This window comes from Mytilus galloprovincialis, chromosome 5, assembly GCF_965363235.1.
Source record: "Mytilus galloprovincialis chromosome 5, xbMytGall1.hap1.1, whole genome shotgun sequence".
In the NCBI taxonomy this organism is placed as follows: Eukaryota; Metazoa; Mollusca; class Bivalvia; order Mytilida; family Mytilidae; genus Mytilus; species Mytilus galloprovincialis.
Window position 1 is genome coordinate 7,686,381 of NC_134842.1, and position 18,800 is coordinate 7,705,180.

Sequence of the window (18,800 nt, forward strand, 5' to 3'; positions counted from 1 at the left end):
AGTTTTGCTATGAGTATTGTAAATGTGTTCGTTTTTTCTACATTGGCTAGAGGTGTAAGATGGACGGGGTGGGGTGGTTTGGGGCTGGGATGGTTTCAGATCATAAAACATGTTTAACCCCGCCGCATGTTTGGGTTTGACCCAAGTCAGGAGCCTTTGGCCTTTGTTAGTCTTTTATGATTTTTTGCCCCACCTACACAGTTTCATAGTAGATGGGCATTATGTTTCATAGTAGAGGGGCATTATGTTTTCTGGTCTGTGCGTCTGTTCGTTCGTTCTTCCGTCCATTTGTTCGTTCGCCTGTCCCGCTTCAGGTTAAAGTTTTTGGTCAAGGTAGTTTTTGATGAAGTTGAAGTCCGATCAACTTGAAACTTAGTATATATGTTTCCTATGATATGATCTTTCTAATTGCAATGCCAAATTAGATTTTGACTCCAATTTCACAGTCCACTGAACACAGAAAATGATAGTACGAGTGGGGCATCCGTGTACTGTGGACACATTCTTGTTAATCTTAGTTTCTCGTATATATTTCTGACTTGAGTATGACGTCCATTATCACTGAACTAGTACAGATCTCTCGCTGTTTTGAAGACCCGTTAGTGGTCTTCGGCTGTTTCCTCTCTTCGGTCGGGTTGTTATCTCTTTGACACATTCCCTTTTTCCATTCTCAATTGTAATGAATTTCCTATTTATTGACCTTTATATAACTAGATCTACACATATACATTTACATGTAGATATCCCATGATTCACGTATTTAAAATGAATAAAAAGGTAGTCTAAACAATGCAAGTGTTACGTAATACTTGCAGTGCAATCAGTGACCCAAAGATTAAAAGAACGCAAAAAGTATTTTGATTTTGTATAACGTTATCTGTATAAACAACTGTCAATTAGTGTATATTATTTTGTGTATTCAAGGAATGGCTATTGAAGTTATTACATCAGGTAAAACAGATTTAAATAAATTTTCTGACTTTCGATCTATTATCAGCAACAAAATATTGAAATATTAAAATATTCGATATATTGTTTCCTTAAAGATTTTACCGAAGGTAAGTTCTTGTATACAAAATTTCTTTTGTCTATTGTGTGACATGCCTTAAAATGTAGAAAATACATATCAAAATTGTAATGAATATCTCGTCATTTTTGCAAATAACTAACGAATTTAAAAAGGAATAGTCAGTAGGCTTTTCAAATTTACACTGGATTAGGTAAAAGTGTACCGAACTAAGATAATTATATACAATTACATCACTTATTTATAATCTAAATGTTGCTCAGATTTCAAGTGTTTTGTGATTGTCATGAATCAAGCATCAATAAAAAGACATTTATTATTGAAATATACATCTTGTAGTAAGAGAAAAAATTGGTACCGTTTATGTTATTAATACCGAGGGTCTCGCTTGAGATGGAAAATTATCGCTAGAAACTCAGGAGACACGTGGTGTTACTCATGAAATTGACAACGTCGTCATAGGTAAAATAGATAAAATAGCTACAAACAGATTATCATTGGTCATCTAAACTCGATTGCTTTTCTTGCATTCGTCGTCCCTGCTCAAGCGAGAAAATCAATCTCGTTGAGATGATTTACGATAATCTATAAGTATTAAAATAGCAGTAGTTCTAGCACATGAACTAGTCCTTCTTGTTTTACTCGCTGCCTAGTAAGTGCGTTACAAGAATCGCTGGTAATCCCACGACTTAATTTACTGATTTACGAAGTGAATTCTACTGGGTATTTCTGTGTGTTCATTCCTTCTGGAGTACATGATATTACTCCTGAGTTGGACATACATTGTAGTTAATATATTAGTACCAACTATTTAATTATTTTAATTTCTATGTCATTGGTCTCTTGTAGAGAATTGTCTTATTGGCAACTATTCCACATCTTCTTATTTTTATTATGTTAATTTCTAAGTCATTGATCTCTTTTGGAGAGTTTTCTCATTGTCAAGCGTACCACATATTCTTATTTTTATAATGTTAATTTCTATGTCATAGATCATTTTTGGAGAGTTTTCTCATTGTCAAGCGTACCACATATTCTTATTTTTATAATGTTAATTTCTAAGTCATTGATCTTTTCTGGAGAGTTTTCTCATTGTCAAGCGTACCACATCTTCTTATTTTTATAATGTTAATTTCTAAGTCATTGATCTCTTTTGGAGAGTTTTCTCATTGACAAGCGTACCACATATTATTATTTTTATAATGTTAATTTCTAAGTCGTTGATCTCTTGTGATTAATTTTCTCATTGTCAAGCGTACCACATATTCTTATTTTTATAATGTTTATTTCTATGTCATTGGTCTCTTGTGGAGAGTTTTCTTATTGTCAAGCGTACCACATCTTCTTATTCTATACTCGTCTGTTAATGTCTTTGTCGTTTGATTTTTGTAGAGAGTTGTCTCATTGACAAGCATACTACATCTTCTTGTTTTCAAAGCATGTATGACTCTTCTGAGTTTGTTTCGCACACTTCACTCGTCACTTGGAGCTTCTCTTGTCAGTATGACATTAGCTGAATTCAAATATATATATATATTTGCTTTTTAGATATTTATAAAGGTTTTCCTTCTTCCTGTAAATCGTCCGAAAAATGGACGAAATATTTGCTTCTGTATGTTAAACACCTAAATATCAATCCATTTTCCTTACTATATATCATACCTGTAAGTTGAGTTTCTGAATTATGTTTTTTTCTCCTGAAGGTTAATTCAGATTATGGTCTTCTATTCACGCACCCAACAATTGTATAATAGTTTTGAATAAAAATAGTGTGATAGTGTACTAAAAAATATGTTATTTTTTAAAAATATATTCGATGGTTATCATGCTAGAAGCTAAATTTTAGACATTTTTTTTATACTTTTAATAATCTCAGGAAATTCTGATTCCTTTGCACTATTTAAAAGTAAAAGTCACCTTGTTAAACAATTAATTACTGGATATATAGAAAACCATGATAAATCTTGATAAGAGACTGGTCATTTTTGAACCTGAATGGTTGGTGGGAGGAAATTAATGTCCTTCAATTCAAATGGGGCATCGAAAAGTATTCACAAGTTTTGCTCAATTTTGTATTTCAAACACGCAAAAATTATATCTACATGTAAGTTATATATTTTTCATTTTGTTTGAAACTGGGGGGTTTCCGTTTGCTTTTTGTAGTAATTTCATATAGATGGGAACTACTATAACTAGTTCTGATACTAGTTCTGCAACAGTACGTTCTATTTATAAACTTTGATGTTGGGTGCATAAGACACGAGAAAATTTCAATAAATCTGTTTGACGATAACAATCAATAAACGTAGTGCATGGAACAACAATTTTATCTTCATAAAAAGTAATAAAAGGAACTATAAAATACAAGTAACTTGAAATTTAAATTGACAGGTAAGCACTATAAAAGAGGGACGCAAGATACCAGAGGGACCATCATTGCAATATATAATAGCTCTCTCTGGTACTTACTTAAGATGTATGTTGTCATTTATACATAATAACTTGGAGACACGTTTACATTTTATCTATTAACCAGTTCTTATTTTTATCATCATTTTTTTACAACCGTTTCAATAAAATTTGAGACATTTAAAAGAGTTAAGCTATACAGGATACATGTATCAACCTAATACTCTTCAGGTTATCTCGTTCACTGAAATTTATATTATAAATATATTAGAAAAGAAGTGTGTTTTTTTCCATCCCGTTCCGTTTCGGTTTGAGCCATAGATACTGAGATATAAGAAGATGTCACATGTGACAATGAGACAACTCTCCATCCGAGTCACAATTTATAAAAGTAGTACCATTATAGTTCAAAATACGGTCTTTAACATGGAGTCTTGGCTCACACCGAACAGCAAGTTACAAAGGGCCCCAGTGTAAAACCTGTCAAACGGGAAAACCAATGGTTTAATCTATATCAAGATGTACGTAATTAAATAGTGATGAAGCGTCATGGAAATGGATAAATAAAACCGAGGATAAAAATCCCTACAATTTATAAGAAATTAAATGGAATACATTTGAAATAAAAGTTATTTCTATTGAATTTATTAGTGTTAAACTAAACTTTCCTCCGCAAGTTAAACTTTATCAAATCCTTCTCTTACTTTATCTATTGTTTGAGCAAGTCGGCTTTAATAATTTGTTGAAATAAATATTTTTCTGCAACACCATTTTACCTGCTAGTTTTAAATCACCTGCACGATATGTTGGTGAAATGTCCTAAATATTCACCTATTCCGGTATATTTTTCACAGCTGGATGGCTTTAGGCGCGATAAAACCCGGTTCGCATCTCTTACATTGTCTTACTAGTATTATTTATTTCTAAACATATACATACCTAAGTATTAGATACAATACAAAGGTAACAAAGAAACAGGCCGGTAACAACCGTTGCCGGATAGTTTTTCTGCACGAGTATTCAGGTCAAGGTCCGAAGTGCAGAAAAACTATACGGCAGGTTGTTTCTGGCCTGTTTTTTTTTTTTTTTTTTTTTTTTTTTTTTTTTGTTTCTTTTGTTTTGTATCCGACTTGTACAACGTTCAAGGAAGAAGTATTACATTTTGCAAGACTAAACATTTGAGAAACTTAAATGGCCTCAAATTAATAAATGTAAGTTATAGTATAAACACATTTTTTTTCATTTCCCTTCAACGGAGTTTTTTTCTAGAAAAAAAAATCAGGAATCTAATAATTTGATAAAAACAAAAGAACCATTTCAAGTATAAGATAAATGTTATCACGTTTGAGACTTTTTTTTAAATGCAACTTCGTTAAAAAGTAATATATTAAAGAAATATTTTAGTGGTAAGTAAGATAACGTTTAATTTTTAAGGGTGAAACGGAAAGCGGGAGGGGGCCTAAATTGATTTGAAATAAACTAGGCTGTGATCTTCACCTTGATGAATTTATTTCCCCATTCCCCCTTTAAACATTTCGTGAAAATCGCACGTTTGCTGTCAAATACATGAATTTAATATTCAGTGGGCGGAGGGGTGCCGGGGGTTGGAATCGCATCTTTTGGACGATCAATGCATTTGAATGTGGATAAATAGTTGGAACCCTCTTTTTTGCTGGGTTGGGTAACCCTTTCTTAAAATGACTGGATCTGCCCCTGATAGATTTGAATTCAACCAATAATTAAATTCAATAACAATATAAATAAATGTATCAAAAGAATGAATTTTCTACTTCATTAGTGAGTGAAGTGTTATGAAAAAAAGGATTTTGTTCTGTTTAATATTGTATATATTAAGAAAAAAATAAATACTTAAAAAAATAAAATCATGCTCGGTCTCTGCAAGTGTTTAATCGCGATTAATTAAACACGTGTTGCTATATGACCAATCGCAGACAACCGTCCAAAATTGAGGACATAACTGTTGAATGATTTTCTTCAAGAGTTGCTGCTTATTTGGACATGTATTACACGAACACTTTTTATTTATAGGATCAATCGTGCATTGGTGAGTTGATAGGGATTTTATCTTTTGATGAGATTTGATTTTTATTTACATATTTCCTGTCTTTTTTAATTGAAATATACGTCGGTATCATCATTTCTTCACTTCCAACATTATCCAAAATTATTATTCATGTCCATGCCCCCATAAAAAGGGGGAGGGGTATGTACTTTTCTGAATATATTAACTATTTACCTTTACAACACCATCACCCAAATATATATGTATATTTTTGTTTAAATTAGCACTATTATATATACGGTATTCGAAAAATCAGGCATCATGCAGATCATTAATTTGTTATCTGCTTGACCATAGTATTTTTTTTTCTCATAAATTTGGGATCAAAATATCTTTTTCTAGTAGGAGAAAACCCCCCCCCCCCTTTTTTTGAAGTTAAATGTACGAATCTCTTAGTATACTGATTTGAATAGTATTTTACTGGAATTTTTTTTTTTTTAAATATTGACGATAACGTTAATATTTTATTAAAAAAAAAGACAGGAAATATGTCGGTGAACCAAAAAGTTCAAATCTAATTGAAAGTTAAAGTGCCCATGAACTCATTGTTCATGTACGAGTGATTCTATTCATAAAAAGTGTCCGTGTAACAACTAAAAAGAGTCCGTGTATCGTCTAAAAAGAGTCCGTGTAACACCCGTCAATCTAATTAAAAACCTATCTCTCATCGCTCCTGTTTTCTGATAACTAATTTTCTTCATTTTCTTACATATACAACAAATGTTTTCCCTTATTACAAAGTATAACGAATAGAGGAATATAAAAGCAACTCAGCACAAAGAAAATTAAACTTTAACAGAATACCATATGGATCACAAATCTCAAATAGGTTGAATGCATGGTAAACGTCCAGTTGGAAGTATAACATGCAATCGAGAACATAAATGCTGAGTAGGATTTAGAAGTGCTTTTCAACAATGTAACAGTCCACAGGAAAACATGTCACCCGACACATTCTGCGGACTCTTAACCGAACAGCATTTTCTCCTACTCATAAGTGTCGCGTGATTGAGCACAGGAGCGCCACTGAGGTATTTGGTTTGAAATTCCTGGGAGTCCATGGAGGCGCCATCTTGGTATTGAATGAAGAGAATTATTGCATTGTAAATTGACACAAAAAAGGAACTTTCTATATTCAACATAGATTGAAACTGTAATATCCTTAGGATTATCGACATCGGCATCCACGCTGAACTGGTACTAGAGTCATTTTACATTTGCAAATGTGAGTCACTCGATAAATACTTCCGATATCTTATTTCTGTGCTTATTCAGTGGGCTTTGGGATATCATGATAGCAATGCCTAAAACAGTTTATTAAATTTCAGATTGAATTCTTCTCCCACAAACCTAGCTATTTGAATAATTCTGGGTATGCTACTTTCAACAGAAAAAAATAATGTATAAATACTGGACCAAAAGAATTTCCTCTGACAGTAAATTAACGACGGAATCCGCAATAAACCGTGTTTCGCCATACACAGTTTTTTTTTTACCGAACTTGTTTAATATAAGGTATCCTGAAATATTGTCATGGTATGGTATTTGAAATAACACAACAGGTAATACACATTACCTTATTTGAAAACATGTCTAACACAAATGATTAATGATGTTATTGAATTTATGAGAGATTCAATTTAATTCGAATTACGCATTAACTTTTGAAACCTAGACGAAACCTTGTATCTTGTCGGATTATATACGTGATTTAAAGGTATGTAGATGAGCATTCATTCGTAGAAGTTTCTTAAATAATAGGTTAATGATTTTAAAATAATTTACGATCACGCTATAGGTTTTTACTGTCGTTTGATAGGAAACGAATTTGAATTTTTTAGTTGACAATTCAACCTTCTGAAAATGAACGCATATATCACTGCTTTTATTTTTTGAAGTGGATACGAAGTTTAATATATATATTTAGCACATACTTACAACTTCTCGTCCAATCAAATTGCTTGAATTTGCCTTCTGATTTTCATAGTACATACTTTTTCCGTTTACTAAGTAACTACGCATGAATGACCACAAGGGTAAGATTTCATTGTATCGTAATCAAGATATTAGAACAACAATTGCTACTGGCTATTTTGAAAAAATTCTGTGTTCCAAATTTAACTAAATAGTTTGTAATTAGTTTTCAAACAGATTCTTAACATCCTACTAATCGTCTTTTGATCCATTTTTTTTTTTACAATTAAAAGTTTCTTTCATTAAAATAAAGAGTAACACTTATGGTTCTTTATACCTTGATTAAAATACAACTCCATCTAAAATCTGTAATCCTTTATCTTCCATGCAATTACTTTGTACACAAAACGAGTCAACCATTAATCTTTTGAAGGGAAATTATTAATAAAGCAATTTGATATATTTCGTCATAAATTGGTCGATTATTGGTTGCCTAATGACCAGTGACAAATATTTCATGAATGTAAACTATCCACTGGACTACCTATGGGTACATACCAAGGGCAGATCCAGCCTTTTTTAAAAGGTGTTTCAACCAAAGATTAAAAAAAATGTATGGGAGGGGGACCCAACTGTTTGTACTCATTCAAAAGCATTTTCAATATAGTTTTAGTTTTTACGTGAATTTAAAAAATGTTTTCAAGAAGTTAAAGCTTTCACTGCAATTTAAGAATTGTCTGCTCTTGTTCAATTTATTTTGTCATCTTACCATGTACACAAGTACATGTATAGTAAAACACCGCTTTATATCAATAAACATACTTACACCAGCAGCTACCTAGCTTCTTTTCATTCTAAAGTCAAGGGTCTTTTGAAATCCCATTTTTACAATGATACTAGTGAGTAGATTTACAAAACTACGTTAATGAGCTACATCTAGTCAGCCAAAACATGAAAATTACACTAATTACAGGATTACTCAAGTTGTAAATATGTGCTAAATTGGATATTATATAGAAAGGTATATAATATGAAACTAAGAGCTCGGGGGCAAGCCCCTCGCTCTAAGTTTCATATTATATACCTTTCTATACAATAACCGACACATTTAAATTTACAGTCTAGTGTTTATATTATATTCAGGATTTTGGATTAAAATCAATCGACCAAAACTTACCTGTATTATTACTGATCTATGTTTACACCTTATACATTATATATCAGTATTGTTAAAACTTTTGCACCGAAGAAGGCCATTTGTTGAGCCGAAATATTTGCAATTATTGTATAATTTATATCATCTGTTCACTTTTTCCATCTTTGTGCGATGATATTCAACACTGTTTAGTGTTTTGTTTTCCATCTATTTATCGGTATTGTTACACAATCTTTTAGACTCATATAATTTTTCCTGTTTGTGTACATTTGTAGTATTGTCAATTTTGATGATCCAATACCTATTAAGTTTACTGGTTGGTAGATTCTTATAGACTCTATATATATATAGAGAGTATATAGAGTCTATAAGAATACAAAAATATTCCCAAAAATGAAGGAATAGTCGCTTGTGAACAAGTATGGAACAATCGTAAGGATAAACATCCCCAACAGACTGTCTGGTTCAGTTGCTGAGACTAGTGCTGGAAAACAACAATTTTGTATTCAACGACCAGCACTACTTGCAGGTTGACGGTACCAGTATGGGAACCAAAATGGCACCTTCTTTTGCCAACATTTTCATGGGGAGTCTCGAAGAACGCATCCTTTCGAATGTACCATACAAACCCTTGTCTTGGCTCCGTTATATTGATGACATCGACATCAAATGGAACGAAACTGCAGAACGTCTGCAAGAATTTCTCGATTTCTGTAACAACTTTCATCAATCGATAAAGTTCACATCTGAAGTTTCAAATGAGAAAATTGCGTTTCTCGACACCACCATAACTTTAGAAAACGGAGTCATGACAACCAACCTTCACACCAAAAAAACCTGATAAACACCAATTTCTCTCTCCGAAGAGTTGCCATCCGAAACACTGCTCCCGGAGCATTCCGTACAGCCAAGCCATCAGGTTAAAACGGATTTGTTCATCGGAATCAAAATCAAACCATTGTTTGGGGCAACTCAGACAGCAACTTAAATCAAGAGGTTATAAGAACAAAAATATTTCAGAAGCTTTCGGTAAAGCAAAAGAAAAAGACCGAACAAACCTACTTGAATACAAAGAAAAGAGGCCCAGACAAATAAAATCCCGTTTGTTGTTAGCTTTCATCCTGACCTGACAAATCTTTCATCAATTGTCCACAAACACTGGCGTCTGATTGAAAATGATCCGTCCTTAAAAGAGATTTTTTCATCACCTCCCGTTATGGCTTACCTCAGACCCAAAAACCTCAAAGATATTCTAGTAACATCCAAAGTATCTGAACAGGAGATATCAACAATCGGAGGTTATACACCATGCGGAAGGGGCAATTGTAAGTGCTGCAGAGTCGCCACTATCGAAACCCAATTCGTCAGCACAGTCACAAAGAAAAAATACAACATATTCATAACATCAAATTGCAAAACGCAAAATTGCATTTATGTTTTAACGTGTGGAACTTGCAAAATACAATATGTTGGTGAAACAGAAACACCATTTAACATCCGACTAAATAACCATCGGTCATTTTATACAAAAGAAAGGAACTGCCCAATTACAAGACACCGTTTAAGAGCAGGACATTATTTTGAAAACGTCACATTTCAAATCATTGAGAAAAATCAAAATTGGGATACACAAGGAAGACAAAAAAGAGAGAGATTTTGGATGCACCATTTACGATCTCTTGAACCTGATGGACTCAACGAGAGAGACGAAAAAAGATTTAAAAACAAATCAAAACCATAATTATCTTGAAATCATACAAATTAATTTATAGAAATTCATACAATTAATCGAACATCTATAAATGTGTTAAACTTTTATTCCAAGTTCATGTAGTTGTAGCTACAAACATATTTTATGCAACATCAATCAATATGTTACACTTTTCCTCAACTCTTGTATAGATTAAGCTACAAAAATATTTTTTTGTCATGCATCCGATTTCACCTTGAGAGATGCACACGCCTGATGAAGCTTATTTGTTTAGCGAAATATTGCGTATTTCTATTTAACATCTAATAGAACTTTTTAATGTTTTAATTAGTGTGTTTAAGTTATATTCTAAAACGTCTGAATAATAGTCAACGATTTTTCCCACGTGGTCGCTGGATCGTTACAAGTAACGATACATGTACACAATAAAATAAATTATGTAAACGCCTAAAAAGTGTACATAACAACACCAATAACATAAAAAGGAACTATAAATGTAGTTATTTATAAATATTTCGGATAACAGATATCCTTCATCGGTATATACTCTGCTATCCGAAATATTTATACATAACTACATTTATAGTTCCTTTTTATGTTATTGGTGTTGTTATGTACACTTTTTAGGCGTTTTTATATATATATATATATATATATATAGTCCGTCTTTTTTCTCAATTGAATTGTTTCGTATTTTTATGTCAGGGTCTTTTATATCCGACCATACGACATTTCTCATTGTTGAAGGCCGTACGGTTGCCTATACTTGCTTACATTCACTCCTTTTAAACTTTGGTTGACAGTTGTCTCACTGGCAATCATATCATATTTCCTTATTTTTGAGATGTATTTTTTTGTAAACTTACATGTACAAAACATGTATATAGGAAAATGAAGGGAAAATAACAGTGACCCATTTTAAATGGTTATTAAAGGTATATTACAACCACAACAAAAGTCGAACAAATTTCGAGATTCTCACGATAACAAATTGTACAGATCTAGAGCAAAACAAAAATTCTTATTTTCTCTGACTTTTCATTTCCTTTGCTTAGCGCACCTGCTAACTTTTATGTATCAGCCAATTACACTTCTACATGCACATGTTAAATCCAGTAATGAAATTAATTATACTTTGTTTTATCTAAAATATGCATCAAATATGTTAGTATGAACATGCTTCAATATTTAATTATCACATCTCTAAATATTTACAGTATCATTGAATTCAAGACGTAAAGTATTCCACTTACAACTGCACTATTAAACTGCATCGAAATAAACATGCATTTCTTAATATCACATTGTTTATGTTGTATAAAATTATGTATGTTCTTTTTATACATGTTATAAGTGGTACCGTTTAGACCTTGGAGTGTCAAAATTTAACCGCAATTTCAACTCTCAATGCATGTAACCAGGGTCATTAGACTATCAATTAAACATTGTGCATTCTTCTGTCTTTCAATTCTACAGGAAATAAATGAGGTACAAGCGTTATCAAACACGTTAACGAGAATTTGATAGAACCATACATATTACCTACACGAAGAGCTGTCAAGTTGCTGTGCGATTTTGATCTTAGTGATAAGGATGTTTTATTCTTTTAGATAGAATTCATGTTTAAAAAGAATGTGTTGATATCATTTTCTTTAAAAATAAACCGAAGTATTGTTGAATTTTAATTTTAGGATTAAGGACGTTAATGTGCAGAGTTCATGAAGGAAAGAACAATATTCCACTTGTGTGTTTTTGTATTTGCAACAACTCAATACCTAGTAAGTAAAAATTATGCTTTCTTCACATACATAATAAATTGATTTTCAAATTGATATTCTATAGATTTAAAAAATATGTGACAAAAGTGTAAACATATAGCATAGCATAACAAAAGAACTACAGGAATGAAATTATCTACATTGCAAAGCGCTAGCGTCACACGAAGGAAAATACTATTTGTCATTACAGTGAAGTGCAGTGAAGTTTAGCGTTTGATAGTTCATTGATAACATTCTGGCGTATCATAAACAAACAACTTGTAACGTTTCATTTCATTGGCCGAAAGATTCAAATACAACAGCAATGTAGTCAGTGTGCACGTGAATTGACACAGGTGACCGACAATGGAATATACTATGTTACTACGAACGTAAAAACAAGGATTTGTAAAGTTTACAAACTTTTGGACAAAAGAATTGAATAAATGTTTTATTAACTTCAAAAAGTGGGGTCGAAATAATATATTGATATTTTGTATAAAGTAATATTCGAAGTTCCTTATGCATGCAGCAACTCAATTATCTTGTACCGCATAATGAGAAATATAAGGATAAAATACAATACATGTGTCGCTTTTATAACTAGTGTCAAGCTATCCCGCAATTATCATCCTGCAATTCTCTTTATGAAAAGCTATCCTGCAATTGTGTTTGGAAAACTACTTGAGCGACAATTTTGTTTTTCTTTAAAATCATAGTTATTGACATTATTTGTTCGAAAACAAGATTTATATAGAAAATCAAAGATTTTTATATCCCATTAACAAAATTCTAACTATAGTTTGTAGATTTCTAACTCATATTTACGATTTTGTAATTAACATTTACAATAAAAAAATCATGACGATGATTCAAATAAAGTATTATCTATTAAGTTCAGGAAGTGATTCGTATTAACGCATGTTTAACCCACATTTGCGATTTTCAAAACTCATATCAACGACTAAAAATATGGAATTTTGATGTAAAATAAATTTGTTCATGGTATATCGACAATACAACTTCATAACTCACATTTCCAACCCATTGCCTTGGCTGTTCTGTATGGCTAGGAATTATAGACTTTGCTCTAATAAATAGCTATTGGATAGTACTACAACGAGAGGGCAAAGAATTTCTGGGTAGGCATTCCTAAAGGTCGAAAATTTCGTCCGAAACATGGAAATAAAGCAAAATTCGATAAAATACGCATTGGGGGCACCCACTTTCCGACCCATTGTCTCGGTAGTTCTTTATGGCTAGGGTTTATATACACTGCCTTAATAAATAGCTATGAGATAGTACTACAACGTGAGTTTAAAGAATTTCTGGGGTAAGCATTCTTAAAGGCCGAAAATTTCGTCCGTAACACGGAAAAATGGTCAAATTTGATAAATACGCATTGGGGTCACCCACTTGTTCAAACCCATTGCCTCGGTTGTTCTTTATGGCTAGGGCTTATAGACGCTGCCTTAATAAATAGCTATGAGATAGTACTACAACGTGAGGGTAAAGAATTTCTGGGGTAAGCATTCCTAAAGGTCGAAAATGTCGTCCGAAACATAGAAATAAAGCCAAATTCGATAAAATACGCATTGAGGGCACCCACTTTCCGACCCATTGTCTCGGTAGTTCTGTATGGCTAGGGTTCATAGACGCTGCCTTAATGAATAGCTATTAGATAGTACTACAACGTGAGGGTAAAGAATTTCTGGGATAAGCATTCTTAAAGGCCGAAAATTTCGTCCGAAACATGGAAATAAAGCCAAATTCGATAAAATACGCATTGAGGGCACCCACATTCCGACCCATTGTCTCGGTAGTTCTGTATGGCTAGGGTTTATAGACGCTGCCTTAATGAATAGCTATTAGATAGTACTACAACGTGAGGGTAAAGAATTTCTGGGGTAAGCATTCTTAAAGTCCGAAAATTTCGTCCGAAACATGGAAATCAAGCCAAATTCGATAAAATACGCATTGAGGGCACCCACTTTCCGACCCATTGTCTTGTTAGTTCTTTATAGCTAGGGTTTATAGACGCTGCCTTAATGAATAGCTATTAGATAGTACTACAACGTGAGGGTAAAGAATTTCTGGGGTAAGCATTCTTTAAGGCCTAAAATTTCGTCCGTAACACGGAAAAATGGTCAAATTTGATAAATACGCATTGGGGCACCCACTTTCCGACCCATTGTCTCGGTAGTTCTTTATGGCTAGGGTTTATAGACGCTGCCTTAATGAATAGCTATTAGATAGTACTGCAACGTGAGGGTAAGGAATTTCTGGGGTAAGCATTCTTCAAGGCCGAAAATTTCGTCCGAAACATGGAAATAAAGCCAAATTCGATAAAATACGCATTGAGGGCACCCACTTTCCGACCCATTGTCTCGGTAGTTCTTTATGGCTAGGGTTTATAGACGCTGCCTTAATGAATAGCTATTAGATAGTACTACAACGTGAGGGTAAAAAATTTCTGGGGTAAGCATTCTTAAAGGCAGAAAATTTCGTCCGTAACACGGAAAAATGGTAAAATTTGATAAATACGTATTTGGGTCACCCACTTGTTCAAACCCATTGCCTCGGCTGTTCTTTATGGCTAGAGTTTATAGACGCTGCCTTAATGAATAGCTATTAGATAGTACTACAACGTGAGGGAAAAGAATTTATGGGGTAAGCATTCTTAAAGGCCGAAAATTTCTAGAAAATTTTTTTTATACAATCAGCATTGATATCAATCTTTGATTGTTCGTGTAAACGATGTAGAAGTTCTATTACAACTTCTTTCACCAATACCTCAGACAAATATATAAGTCCATATGTTAGATTGTTACTTGTTGTTGAGAAACGTAGCATCAACGAATGTGCAAACTCTAGTATCACATGTAAACATCTTTGCAGACTTTTTTCGTACAAAATAGCGCCTTGTGCTTCTTGATCATCTCCAACTCTTCTCGTGATAGAAATGTGGAACCAAAGCCTGTTGTGCATTCAAGGTCCATTTTTTCAGGATTTTCCATGAACCTATTGTGCCTTTCGTTGTTTTCGGTGTTGGTCACAATACCATGGACTATGTCATCCATATCATGTGCATACATAATAGTTTGCAGACCAAAGCTATCTTCGTTGTTTTTGTAGAGCGACTGTATTACTTCATTAAGAAGAAACATCCTGACATCCTTACCAGAGGCACCAGCTTCCATTACAGTGACTCCAGATACCAACATTTTACTGTATAAGCACACCATAGCACCACAAGAAGAGAAATCACTCTGCCTAGGGAAATGACCACTCTTCATTAGGTCTAGAACATTCCAGTTTTCGTTTGGAGATTCCTTTGTTTCAATCAAGCTCTGGAAGAGTGTAAAATTGTATAGACGGTTAACGATATTGGATCGAACAGGGTGACCCAAAGGATCCAAATACAAAATAACTCTGTTCTGTACCTGTATCGCCAACAATAACCAGTGGTTATCAGTATTCACAGGTATCAATACAAGTTCTTTGTCGAACCATGACATATTACTTTCTATCGGGTTAACTGAAAACTGAAGAAGTTTTTAACGGAACCATGCTGCTGGAATAAAACTATAATTTAGATTTTCATTACATATTGTCATAAAGAAACAGTCAATATGTTTGTCGGAGAAGTGGCCCGAAAGAAATTTCAACATTTCATCTCTATCCATTTGGATCTTCTGATTCATAAAAAAAGCATCAAAGTGTGCGATAATGTTCTGTTGTTCGCTTGTTAATGCAAGTGAAATACACTCATTTCCTACCAGAAAATTAGTGGGTTCTAATTCTGTGAAATTATCTGTTTGAACAGAAAAAATTGTATTCATCACTGAAAGTGACGTGTCTCTGCTTTGTTGACATTGATTGAACGATATTTTGAAATTTGTATATGTTGGAATGATATCAAATATATCATTCAATAATCCTGGGAAGTTCATTACCAGTAAAGTTTGGCCAATGTATGTGACAATTTTCCTGTCTGTTTGTAAGTTCCCCCGACATAAAACACATAATTTCTGTGATTCAACAGAATTGTTCCAATGTGTAATGTCCGATGAATCGATAACAACATCATTGAAGTCGCATGTTGGACATTTCAGAACTTGGATAGAACTTGGATAGAAGTTAAACCAAAGTGTTCCTTGAAGCCAGATGGGTTTTGTCCAAAACAATAAGTCAAGATGTAGTTTATTTGATCTTTCATAGATGAGGATATAGGTTTTTTGGCTAAAGTTTTGACACCTTGTCTCAACAGTTCTGTGACATACTTGCTATCATCGTGACCCTCCGATAGTGAGCGTAGTATTTTGACTTTCCTGACGCTTATTCCATCAACCTCACTTTCACAATTCATTTGTATGCGGAATGACTCTAATTCACACAGGTAACGCGTGGCATCCGATAACACTGAATAACTGATGTCTTCGGTAGAATTAATTTGTTCATACAAGGCAATGTAGCTATTGGTCATTATCTTGTTACCTTCATATATCGTAAACGACGAGTCATTTAATTCAACCTTCTTCGCCTAGTCTACGAGGACGGTAGTGTAATGACCAGAACGAGGAGTAGATCCATGGTGAAGAATGACACCCTTTAACCTGTACAAGACATCACTTTGTGGTTGTGTATACTTTCCGAAATTAACTACATTCTCCATCAAAATAGGAGTCGATATTTTTAATGCCCTTCCTAATTTATTCATCTTATATCTTAACACAGTCACGAGTATTTCTTGGGGAAGACGACCAATGCGAAAGCCTTTGAACTTCTTGCTTCCGACGCAGCACAAATTAACATCCAATTCCTCGTCAGTAAAGTAGATGTCGAGTAATTCCTGTAAAATGAATTTGTAACATGAATTATTTACTGATTAGTAAAATGGAAACTGACGAAAGCGGAAATATTAACGAAATGAAGAGTTACAAAGATAGAACTAAAGGTGTCTCATCTCTGAATGTACTATGAACAATACAGTATGCTTCAACTAATTGGATTCATTGTCGCTCACCTTAATAGATGTGCATCTTTAACAATTACCATTTTTTTCTGTAAAAAATTTCTCTCAATTGAATATCTATTTTGCCTAAAGCATAAACAATTGGTAACATTCCTCATTAAAGAAACATATGGACATAAGGAGTTGTCCTAATGTTTGATCATTTGTCTTTATGGTAGATCTTACTGTAAATCATATATTAGAGAAGTTTTTACCATTCTTACATACATCGCGATAATTTGAAAAAAAAACAAGAAAATTACAGTAATTTTGGGAACTTACAGAGTTCTATTGATTGAATCTTTTTTTTTTTGATAAAATGATGGAATATGATTGTGTGGTGATCAGAGACGTTTTCAAGTAACTTCAACTAAGTTTAGACATATTTTTATTTCATATCAAACATAACCCGTTTAGATGGGTATATGCATTGATTCTTAACGAAATTAAAGTTTTACCTGCATGAAAGGAAAACAACGTGGTGAATATAAATTGTTTTTCAGAAAGTTCTCGTTATACAAAAATGCTGATGCAACTGATACTATACTTATGTTTAGCTATTGCATTTTTTAAGATTAAACAGGACCGTTTTCAAATAACATTTAAGGTCAATTACGTCGATGACCATATCTTTATCTCCACAACTTTTTTTTGACGCGTCTCAAATAAATGACTATATCTCTTTACACCGTACATTTATTACCGACAATAACAGGAAACCATGCATGTCACTGAAGAAAAGTAAGTAGAATATATATGACGGTATATGTATCTAGAAAAAATGACAAAAATACTGAACTCTAAGGAAAATCTAAACTGGAAAGTCCTAGATTAAAGGTCAAAATCAAACACTTAATCACATCAAACGAATGGAAAGCAACTATCCTGTATATAACTTGAAGAATACATTTACTTATGTAGAAATTAAGGATTAAACCTTCATTTGTATTTATGAATAAAACACATACTGTAAGTCTTTCATAACCTTGCACATCGTGACTTGCAACCTCTAGTTGTATATCGTTATAGATGACTTCTCTGTTCATTGAATCTCCACAGTTCATGCACATGGTTGCTTCAATCATCTTTGAAAATAGAAACCATAAGTTAATTTATATATGCTTATTGATCTTATATAGCTAGATTCATACCTGTACACAAATCAACATTATACAGTCTGTAAAGTTGTAGTGATAGGAAAATATAGATGGTTAATATTTATTAAAGTATATTTTAAAACAGTTCCGTTTTAGAGAAGGTTGACGTTGCATCTACAGACACTAATGAGTGATAATACTGCAGATACTTTAATTTATTCCCAAAATGATAATCGTGTAGTTCCAAAAAGGTATATGGACGAGTAAAATTACAAAATGTCAAAACTTTTATACCTGACCAGTCCGGGAACATTTTATTTCTAGGAAAGCACCAAAGCTGTTGTCTGAAAAGTTATACTAGTACTTTTTAATAATTATAAAAAAAGAAGAATCTTATGTTAAGATTGTATCCTTTTTTTAAACAATGACGACAAAGTAGTTAATCATACCTTTAGGACATTTGCATCATTCTCTTCGCTCATTTCAAAGAAGGCCTTACAGATAAATTCATGTGCGTCGTTTTGCTTCCCACGTTACATGCCAAATATCAAATTCGCTTCATGAAGAGCATTCTCAAGCTGGTTTGACGTGATCTCGTTTCCAATTGCAGCATTATGGAAAACTTTTAAAAT

The 18,800-nt window shown here is 33.0% G+C and overlaps 1 protein-coding gene across 3 annotated transcripts in view; it reads left to right on the forward strand.

Annotated features, from left to right (window-relative positions):
- The first annotated feature begins 875 nt into the window (after positions 1 to 875).
- The window catches only part of LOC143075061 (uncharacterized), a 46,493-nt gene continuing 28,568 nt past the window's right edge, over positions 876 to 18,800 (forward strand). Inside the window, exons 1-2 of one of the 3 annotated variants that reach the window (XM_076250320.1) lie at positions 876 to 951; positions 11,992 to 12,078. In XM_076250320.1, coding sequence (XP_076106435.1) covers positions 927 to 951; positions 11,992 to 12,078 — 112 coding nt within the window. In that variant the 5' untranslated portion in view covers positions 876 to 926. Of the gene's footprint in view, positions 1,059 to 7,086; positions 7,237 to 11,991; positions 12,079 to 18,800 lie in introns of those variants that run through there. The other 2 variants (XM_076250323.1, XM_076250321.1) reach the window with 2 other exon arrangements.